At 37.4% G+C, this 11044-nt stretch overlaps 1 protein-coding gene across 1 annotated transcript in view; it reads right to left on the reverse strand.

Annotated features, from left to right (window-relative positions):
- Positions 1-413: 413 nt before the first annotated feature.
- The window catches only part of LOC115297654 (nucleosome assembly protein 1-like 1), a 165807-nt gene continuing 155176 nt past the window's right edge, over positions 414-11044 (reverse strand). The window contains 2 exon segments of the mRNA XM_029945812.1: positions 414-527; positions 5213-5335. Of these exon segments, the coding sequence (XP_029801672.1) occupies positions 414-527; positions 5213-5335 (237 nt within the window).

The raw sequence follows: 11044 nt of genomic DNA on the forward strand, positions 1-11044 counted from the left end.
ATGGTATTAGAAAATTGTGGGTGGAGCAAGTTTAGGGGGAAGGATTGGGAGCTCACTTTTGGACACATTTGGGTTTGACACATTTATTTGATATTCAAGTGGAGATGACAAGCAGGAAGTTGGTTGTAGGAGTCTAGAGTCTGAGAGAGAGGCCGTTTGGGAGTCATCATCACATAGGTGCTATTAAGAGTCCAGACTGGAGGACTCACTAGGAGTGAGTGCAGACTGGGTTAAATGGCCTGTGCCCGGGATTGTTGCATTATTAAGAGGAAGGGGAGAAGAGGAGGAAACTAGTAAAGGAGATTGAAAAGGAGCAACTAGCTAGTTAAGGAGGAAATCGAAAGAGTGTGGAATTCTGGAGCCAAGGCAGAAGTTGTGCAAAGGAAGGGAGGAATGATCAACGGTGTCAAATGTCACTGATAAGTGAAGTAAGGCGAGAGCTTAGAAATGGCCACTGGATTTATCAATGTGAAGGTCACTGCAAACCTGGACAAGGGTGATTTAACTGTAGTGGTGGCAGTGATGGTCTGAATGGAACAGGTTAAAAGAGATGGGAGGAGATTAGAGATGGCTTAGTTAACTCCTGAAGGGTGTTGTTGCCAAGAAAAGGTGCTGTGGCTGAGGAGGGAAAAGCAGTAGAGAAGAGAATTTGCTTTTCTTAACATTGGAGAAATAATAGCAGATTTTATTCCTCGTGGTGTGTTACTGTTTGCTTTTTGTCTTTGACTTCTCTTTTACTATTTTACTTTATGGTTGCTTTTCATGACAGTTTCTTGGGGAGGTGTAAGAAATAATTTATGTAGAATGACTTTATCTCATTTATTTTTATTTTTATTTCTTTAAATATGCTATCTTAAAAATATAAATACAGAGCTACCTGGGTGGCTCAATCAGTGAAGTGTTCGACTTCAGCTCAGGTCACGATCTCACGGTTCATGGGTTTGAGCAGAGGGGACTCTCTGCTGTCAGCATGGACCTGGGTGTCTTCCTGTGTCTCCTCTTTCTGCTCCTTCCCTGCTCTCACTCCCTCTCTCTCAAAATAAATAAATAAACATTTAAGAAATATTAAATATAGCATTAAAAGAGGTGTATAAATGGACCTCCAGATGAAATATTTAATAAAATATGCCACAACAGGAACAAGTTACCGTAAGAGAAAGGTTTATCAGTCGTCGTGTTGCTGGCTGTACTAGTCTATTCTCTTCTCTCAGGTGGAAGGCTCAAAAGAACTAAAGAAAAACTTAAAAACACTGTAGTTCTTGACTAGAGGCACTTTTTGCAGTGACTGTGGGCAACCTCGCAGTGTTGTGACTGGGGTAATACTATTGGGATCTAGTGGGTAGAGATCAGGGATGCTGCTAAACGTTCCTTAATGCCCAGGACAGTCCCTGCAGCAAAGCATGATCTGGTTTGAACTGTGCTGAGGTTGCAAAATTCTGGGGTAGCCCCATCATTTTTCCATTCTTCCAGAGAGAAACTAGAAAGCTACTTCTGAAAAAGGAATCCAGAAGAGTTGTCTTTACCTACCCCATTGTTCTATGTTTAGACGAGGCGCAACTTTTTAATAATAGGGTTCAAACTAAAAACATTTCAGGTTTTTTGGTGGTTGTTGTTCACTCTCTCTTTGCCCTTGCCTCTCTCCTTCCTTCTGTTGGTTGCCATTGCATGTCACAGTTTTTAAATAAACTTAGATAATTTCTCATTTAGGGTTCATTTTATTAGAGAAATGTTGATATCGCAGCAAAAATTCTGTAGTTCAATTGAGGAACAACAATTTCTCATTGCTGATTTCTGTTTTGCATCTGTCTGAATATTTTGTGAAAGAAAGGATCAGGATCACAATGCTTTGTTAAGCTCTGGCTCTCTCTGTCTGTAATGTGAAAGGGTGAGTAGCCTCCCAGAATACTTTTTTGTGGCTTCTTTTGGCCACTAGGACTTTAGCAGAGAGCTGAACTCTTACTAATCTATCAGGTAAGGAAGACTCTGACCAAAGTCACAACTGATCCTAAGTTGCTTGAGCAATTTTCCTGTAGGATCAAAACTAATACAACACAATATCTTAATTATACTAGAATTAAAAATAATAATAAGATAAAAATTAAAAAAGTATTGCCATATACACTGCATAATTTTTTTTCAAAATCCAGTTTAGTAAGAAGCAATTTTAAATGTATGCATCTGAAGAACTTACAGGACAGGTTCTTTGTATAAATTTTTGTAGCTCATTGGCTTGTGTTTCAGTGTTCAAATCCAGATACCCTCCCCCTGAAAATATAAGATTTTGAAATTGACAGTAAAATTTTATTAAAAATTTATTACCTCTCCAGGTTTGCCTTACCAAAAACTCAAAAGTCATCTTAAAGTTTATTCTATGATTATGTTTGTTTTATAAGTATTGGGTAAAAAATAAAAAGTCATAACATGAAAAAAATACTATAAAAGGTATTTAATAGACATTCATATTTTGCAAATTAAAGTGTTAATAGTATTTTTCCATTTGAATTAAGCTCTTTTTTCTTCTTATTCACTGTTCTCAGCCTCTTACTCACAGTTCTTTTGTTTAGCTACACAAGAATGTCATTACATTCTCTTCCATGGCAATTACATGGACTCTACTGATTTAACACTTTTACTATAGTGAAAGAGTATCAGTTAATAAATAAGGACAGTTATGTTAAGAAAGTCTTTCCTCATAAATCAATGTGTCCAGAGATATCTTAACTGTTTGAGTTGGATAGACTTGAAGTTATAAAGAATAGCACTGGAAGCTACCTTCTCTCATCTTCTTAACCACGAAGAAAGTCTTACTTTGAAATGTATACTTTGTAAAACCTTATGGACACTCTGAGTTGAATAGTTACCACACTTCCACACAAAAACTTTTATTTAGCAATTTATAAAAACAACACAAAAACAAAAGGACATAGTCTTTGCATACTTAATTCTAGGATCAAAATGCCTTCTGTTTTAACTTGTGTAAATTCTCCCTACCTGATTCTGAGTTAATGTCCCAGGTATGATGAAGAGTAAGCAAATTAATAGATTATACACACGTTTATATGGGTCAAGAGAGGCATGTAACCTATTTAACTTATTTGGGAAAAACCGTTTTCAAGTTTGGGGCAGCATTAAATGGTCGAAAGTAATATAAATTAGAATTAATTTACTAAACGAAGTCTTTGAGAAATTCGAATGGGCATTTTTAAAAGCTAATTACTTTTAGTAAATGGACTGAAATATTTTTAAGTATTTAGAATTTTTGTGGGTCTAGACTTCCTTTCTGTTAGTTGGCCCTATTTAATGAGGTTTCTACTGCATCTTGTATTTCTGAAAACTGGGTTTTTTACTATGGAAGCGAAAAAATCTTGGGAATTGTCATTGTTAGTGCAATAATCATCAGATGCTAGGGATGGGAAGATGGTTAGATGGTTTTTTTTTTTTTAAGTTTAGTTATTTTTGAGAGAGAGAGTGCAAGCTTGGGAGGGGCAGAGAGAGGGAGAGAGAGAATCCCAACCAGGCTCCATTAACAGCACAGAGCTTGGTGGGCCTCCATCTCAGGAACCATGAGATCAAGACCTGAGCCAAAATCAAGAGTCTGAAGCTCAACCAACTGAGCTACCCAGGCACCCCAGAGAGTGTTCTTGAGTAATTTTATGGGAGGACTCTTTAGGAGAGATTTCTTGAATAAATATGTAGTCCTTTAATTCCTTTAGATATGCTAAAACTTTTTCTTGTAATTAGGCAGACCTTGAAATAGCTCCTTATCCAGCTTGTGCTATTTTGGCCCCCATAGACATGCTTTTGCTGATCTGTGCTTAGCTGTTGTCATACTGACTGATCTTGAGATACTTGACATCATATTAAGTTCCCAGATCTTATTTCTTGTGCTGATCACTATTTTACAAAGCATCTGTGTTGTGAGTACCTGATGGAGAAGTTTCTCCAAAATGTCACTAACAATAGATAAAGTGAGTCATAGAACTCATCGTGTCTCCCACTTGGGTGGACAGCTAGAAAGCTCAGAACTGAGTCTGAGTTCCCTTCTTGCTCAAGAGTCTGAGATCATAAGTCATTCACTTATGGATTTACTTTGTTTCTCATTATCTCTCTTTATTTTGCTTTGTTGAGTTGTAGTATTTCTGGAAACTTATTTTTTTAAAGTTTATTTATTTTGAGAGAGAGAGAGCATGAGCAGGGGAGGAGCAGAGAGAGAGGGAGGGAGAGAATCCCAAGCAGGCTCCACACTGTCAGTGCAGAGCCTGATGCAGGACTGGAACTCACGAAACTGTGAGATCCTGACCTGAGCTGAAATACAGAGTTGGACACTCAACTCATTGAGCTACCCTGGCACCCCTAGAAACTATTTTAAATTTTCTTTGAAATAAGATGAATAATAGACAAATTAATATTGGCTGAAACTAACTTCCATAGAAGTTAAATAATCTACTCAAGTTATAAACTAGTAATATTCAGAACTTGCATCTAAACCTAGATATAGCCCCAAATAGTTTTGCAGATGTGATAGAACACTGAAAAAGTTTTGGGAAACAAATCATCCTGCTATCCTCACCTCCCTCTCTTTTGTTCATCTAGTCTTTGTTTATGTATAATTATCCATAGCTGCAATTTTATTTTATGACATCTTTATCCATGTGGTTTCACAAGTTGAGAATCTAAAGTTATCCTTGATTCTTTTTCCATGCCTCTACTCAGCTCTGATCAAGTCAGTCACTATTATTGATCATTTCTAGTATGGATTGAGCAACCTATACACTAACAGGTCTCCTTGTGTTTGGATTTACATCATCCTCGATTAATTTTTTTTTACATTATGGCAAATCTAGTAGTCTTACAAGGCAGATATGATCACTCCACATCCCTAAAATCCAGTAGTGACTTTCCATTACCTAGCCAGGATAAAAAATAAAAATTCCACAACAAGGCATACAAGGCTTTCTAGGATCTGACTCATGATTACCTTTTCTGCTTCATCTCCCACCACTGTCCACATCTATTCTAAGCTTAAAGAGCTTACCACTCTAACACTGGGCACCACACACCTTCTTTTATGCTTCTCTATCTCTGTTACACTAGATTTTTTTGGTAATGCTGAAAAATCCCCTTTTATCCTTCAAGCCTCAACACAAATGTCACTACTTTCTCTATGAAGCTTTCCCCATCATCCTCTCTGGCACTCCTGCCCTGCCCCTACCCTATAGGCACAGGTATGCATGTCCTCTTCAGGGCTCCCAGACATATTGCACATGCTCCTGTTGGTTCTCCTAGACAGATGGAAAATGTTGAGTCCATCGCCTTTCTCAGCCTTCAGGCTGCCCTGAAGAAAAAAAGAACCAAAAATCTGGCAAAATCAGGGACTTGGCATCCCAGGGTCAGAGTGTCATTGGAGCTGAAGCCTGCCTCCCCCTCTTCGGGTGACACTATCAGGCAGTTTCAGGCCAGCCAGTCTGTACTTGGTGCCTGGAAGGACAACACCCCATTCCCAAGTCAGTTGTCTAGAAACTTTCTGCTTTGTCCTAAGGCTGCTTTCAGTCTTTCTGCATCTTGACTTCATTTTCTTGGATCAAACCTGGCTTTGTTTAGGCGGTCATGTGCCCGGATTTGGACCTGAGTTTTATTGGATTTCAGCAAAAGACTGCTACCTCGCGGTGCCTGGAGTTGGTCATGTGCCTATTTGCTCTCCCCTTCTCTAGGTCCCTCCACAGATACCCACTACTAGGCTATGAGGGTCCCTTCTTGAGAATCCAGATTGTGTGATATTTATCTTACAACACAAAATGTCTGGTCATGTTCTGGGCATGTCACAGAGACTAAATGAATATATTATTGAATAAATCAAACATACATATTTCCCTATATTTTATATATTCTTCATAATTTTAATGGTTTAATGATAATTGCATAGTGTTAACATAATTAACTAACTGAATTTTCTAGGATTTCTCTGCAAATGCAGTGGCTTAATAAACATCTGCCCCGTGTGTGTATGTATGTGTGTGTTTACTGTGTTGAACTATGTTTTTAGGTTAAAGAGAATCAGTAGCATCTAAGTCTAAGAAGTTAAGTGTGGCCCATAAAGGGAAGTGAATTTGTAATGAATGTATCTAGGGAACTGTACTGATTGGTTAGTAGAAGCTCAGATGTTAGCTCCAAATTGTAACAGTATTATCTTGTAATAATGTTATAAATTATCAGAAAGTTCACTAGAAAGCTATTCCAAGGTCTGATATGTAATAATAGCCTGAGTTCTAAGAAAAAAAGGTACAGAAGAAAGTGGTGCTAAATTATCTTCCTTTAACTAGGACTCCTAAAGCTTATATATTCATTTTTCTTTTTGTCTTATTCTTCCTTTATTGACAGTATATTTTCACATGAATATGAAATTAAACTTTAAACGTCTTAAAGTATAGACTGCTAAATCTTTATCTTGGTGCCTAACACTTAGTAAGTGTTCAATAATAGTTGAAAGAATAGATAAGTAAATTTTGGGATGTAGTTTTTTTGCAATGAATGGATAGAGTTCTCGTGCCTGCCACTGAACTAGGACCATAGATTGAACTTAGAGCAGGTGTTGCTGTTCCCATATGTAGTAGGAATGGCTCCCCAGACCATATCTGAATAATCTATACTCTGAATCTATTTCTGGATAATCAGGAAATTTTACTGTTTTTATTTCTTTTTCTTTGAGTTTATTTATTTATTTTGAAAGAATGAGGGAGCAATTATAGGTGGGGCAGAGAGAGAGAGAGGGAGAGAGAGAATCCCAGGCAGGATTCATGCTATCAGCACTGATCCCCATGTGGGGGCTTGAACTCACAAACTGTGAGATCATGACCTGAGCTGAAATTAAGAGTTAGACACTTAACCAACTGAGCCACCCAGGTGCCCCCTCTTTTTATTTCTTTAAGACTTCAATTGGAACTGTTCAACTCATCAAAAGTTTTTTTTTTTTATTGTGGGGCCGCCTAGGTGGCTCAGTTGGTAAAGTGTCCAAACTCTTGATTTCAGCTCATGTCATGATCCCAGGGTTATGCCTCCTAGCTGAGTGTGAGCCTGCTTAGGATTCTTTCTCTCTCTCTCTCCCCCAGCGTGTAAATGGTCCTTCTCTTTCTTTTTCTAAAATGAAATTAAAAAAATTTTTTTATTGTAGAAAAAGTGGACTCCATGATCTACAGGGAATAAACAACTTCTGGGTCAGGGCCTTTGAGATGTTTTTGAAACACTGAGAATCTGGTATGTGTAGACAGGAAAATTCTGATTAAAAATATAGACAATGGGATGAGGGTGGAGAATAAAGCATGAAAGGCTGCCCTGAGGGAGTGTCTTTTCCAGAGAACATATCACTGTCACCTAGAGATACTCTTTAGTTAGTTCCTAACAAATGGCTTTTCCACATTTGGAATCTTTAAGTCTCATTACTCTAGAATTATTTCTGAAATACCTTGAGAGATATTTTCTCTTCCCTCCCACCCTCCCTACTTTCCTTCCCTCCTTTGTTATAATTATTTTCTTTTTTTGGGTTAGTCTTGGTTAACAAAAAGTAATTTATTGAAAATGGTCTCATTAAGAACTGCAGCTATGTAATACCAAGTATGATTTTAAGGATCATCAAGTGAATTTGTATATTATATCTTGAAAAACTAGCTTGATATGCAGTCCATTATTATTTAGCATTGTGATTTTAATCTTTATTTTTTATTAAAATGATGTAAAAGAAAGAGGTATTTTCCCTGCCCGTCTCTATTGCGTTCTTCTAAGGTATAAAATCTTTAAATTGTTAGCTCATTGATCTTCAGGAGGGAGAGAAAATTTGTAGATGTTATTTTTACCATCTCAAAGGATGAGGAAGCATCTTTACCAAAGAATTTTTGTTGTTTACTATCAGTTGACATATCACTTGATCACTTCATTATAATTTTGAATGTCAGTTTACATTTGACTTATGGACACTTTTTAAAAAGGTTGACATACAAATGAAATATTATTAATTCTGAAATTCAACTTTCTTAACTTTTCGTCTTATTTTTCTACTCTGTAGATAGTCAGATATTATGATACCAGATGAGGAAAATTCTATCTTTTAACATTTCTTTTCTCTTGAAGACACTAATGACATTTGTATCTGAGTTACAGACTCTCATGCTATATTTAAACATAGTCTTTTTTTTCTCTTTTGGAACTTCATTTTTCATTTCAATTTTTCAAAAGCTGATATATTTCATTTGTGATGTCAGTTTTTCTTACTTTAATATTGATGGTGAAATTCATGTGACTGTGGTTCAGCACATTTTTAAAATGATGTAACTTGACATAGTATTAAAGTCTGAAGTTTTAAGATAGTTTTCAACCAATTTCTGATTAGCAAGCTGTGATGTGTAGTTAGAAGTCATTAGAGACAAAACTCCAGGGTGTGTTAAAAATGAAAGAGATTTTACAAATGGTTTAGCTTAACTTCTTTTCAGATGAGTAAACGTAGGCTCGGGGAGGTTAACGTTATTTTCCCATGTTACACAGCCAGAATTTGGCAAGTCTAGACTAAAATTCATATCTGACTTTTGTTCCATGTTGCTTTCACCACATGCTCTGGAGTTGGCAGGTGGAGCAACAGAGGTCTTACATCTATGTCCTGGAATTAGAGTGGTGTGTGTGTGTGTGTGTGTGTGTGTGTGTGTGTGTGTGTGTGTACGCGCACGCACACACACACAACACAAGAAAGTATATGTCCTGGAATTAGAGTGGTGTGAGTGTGTATGTACACGCGCACACATACACACAATACAAGAAAGTATATGTCCTGGAATTAGAGTGGTGTGCGTGTGTTTGTATTCGCGCACACAGATACACACAATACAAGAAAGTAGAAGAAAGGTGCTTTAACTTTGCATATACATGCCTTAAATAGTTTCATACCTCCTTAAGGTTGCACTTGTTAACATTTATCAAACCATTTTAATTTTATATATACTTACTTCCCTACTAGACCATAAATTTCATGACTTGTTCACAGGTGTATCTTTGATGGCTCCTAGCAAAGTGTCTTACTCTCAGTGCTCCACAATGATTTGTTGAGGAAATGAATGAATTTTTTTTTTTTTTTATATATAAGAGAAACATGCTGGAATAGGTTTTGGGATCAGATATTCTTGAAAAAACAATCTCAATTCATTATCCTATTATTCCTCCTCACATGTTCCTTGAAATGATCTTTCTTATCATTTTCAACAACATTTCCCAGAGACTACCTGCTTTCTTTTTTTTCTGGGCTTTGGGGTCAGACAGATATGTGTTCAAATTCCAGCTATACGATCTTGAACAAGTTACTTAATCTCATTGAACTTCATTCTCCTTATGTGAAAAATGGAGACAATAATACCTACCTTACAGGACTATTTTGTGGTAGTTAACATAACAAATGGCAAAGTATATAGCATTATCTGTGTGTAATAGGTGTTCAATAAATACTTGTTTCATTTTCCTTTCTTGTTTTCTCCTCCCTGTCTTCCTCTTTGCTCCTTCCCTCTTCCTCCTTCCTTCCTTCCTTCCTTCCTTCCATCTTTCCCTTCCTTCCTTCTTCCTGCCTGCCTTCCCCTGCTTCCCATTTTCTGGAAGTGGGAGAACTGCAGAAAATTAGAATCATAGTCAAAGCTCGCTTTTTTACAGCAAAGATGTTCTACCCAGCTTGCTTCCAGGTCAGCTTATGTTCTTTTCTTTCTTTTTATTTTAATGTCTATTTATTTTTGAGAGACAGAGCATGAGCAGGGGAGAGGGAGAGAGAGGGAGACACAGAATCCAAAACAGCCTCCAGGCTCTGAACTGTTAGCACAGAGCCCTATGGCGGGCTTGAACCCAAGAACCACGGTATCATGACCTGAAATTGGATGCCTAACTGACTGAGCCAGCCAGGCACCCCAAGGTCAGCCTGTGTTTTCATACTTCTTTTCTCTGCCCTGTTTGTACCCACAGCTGACTATCATTCAGTTTCCCACACTGACCTGAAATCCAATTATGCTGCCAGGGGTCTGACGCTCAACATGCATTCAGTATCAAGGTAGCAAGAGAGGAAACGAATGAGATTGGGTGGGGGGTGGGGGTGGGTGGAAGCCTGGGAATGCCAGAGGCAGTAAAACACTCCAAGAGATTGTGAGATTGTGTTGATTGCAGAATAGCTGTTCCAGGAACAGAGTCTTTGGAATGACATTCAGAGCTCTTTTAAAAATGAAAAGGAGAAGGTCACAGCTGTTTGTTTTTCTTCCTCTTAAGGATGTTGTTTCATTGTCTTTATATCAGGCTCTGTTGCAAAATATTTCTAATCAGGATTTGAATGAATATTTAAAACAAGCCTAGCCTGAAAAGAAGAGCTGAGCCACCTAACTGAATGCAAATAAATAAATAAATAAATAAATAAATAAATAAATAAATAAAATAAGTTAATTATCAAAACACCATCTGAAGGAAAGGGCTCTCTTGACATAGGCAATCTTGCCTGTTAATACAGAAAGTGAGCTCTACGTGGTGAAGCAACTACTGAGGAAGTTTAGATTAGATAGTGGATTAGCTGGTGGGGAGTAAAGATTCTTGAAGAGTGTTCAGCTCAGAGTGAGACTATTGTATTTCTAATCTTCCACTAACTATTTTTGTGACTTTGAGCCCTCAGGTTACAAAATCTATTGGTAAAACAAACTGCATGTAAATTGTTGCTTTGGCATTATTTCTTTGGTTTAAGGCCAAATGTCTATTTAGGAGGGTGGTAGGAGAGTTGACCTCCTTTGAGAACCTTTGCTGTAATGAAAGAGACAGGACAGGGAGATGGTTGTTTATCTACATCTAGACTTTCCCGTGGAGTTACCATGAGATTACTATAAAACAATTACAAAATTACTCTATTCCAAATTGAGTTTTCATTCATGTGTTAAGCATTTTATTGAATGTGTCTGCAGGCACTGTGCTGGGCTCTGAGGGTACAGATAGAAGTATGACCTGATCTCTACCTTTAAGGAGCTTGCTTTCTACTCAAGGGAGAAAGTAC

This window comes from Suricata suricatta, chromosome 8 (genome assembly GCF_006229205.1).
Source record: "Suricata suricatta isolate VVHF042 chromosome 8, meerkat_22Aug2017_6uvM2_HiC, whole genome shotgun sequence".
Taxonomy (NCBI): Eukaryota; Metazoa; Chordata; class Mammalia; order Carnivora; family Herpestidae; genus Suricata; species Suricata suricatta.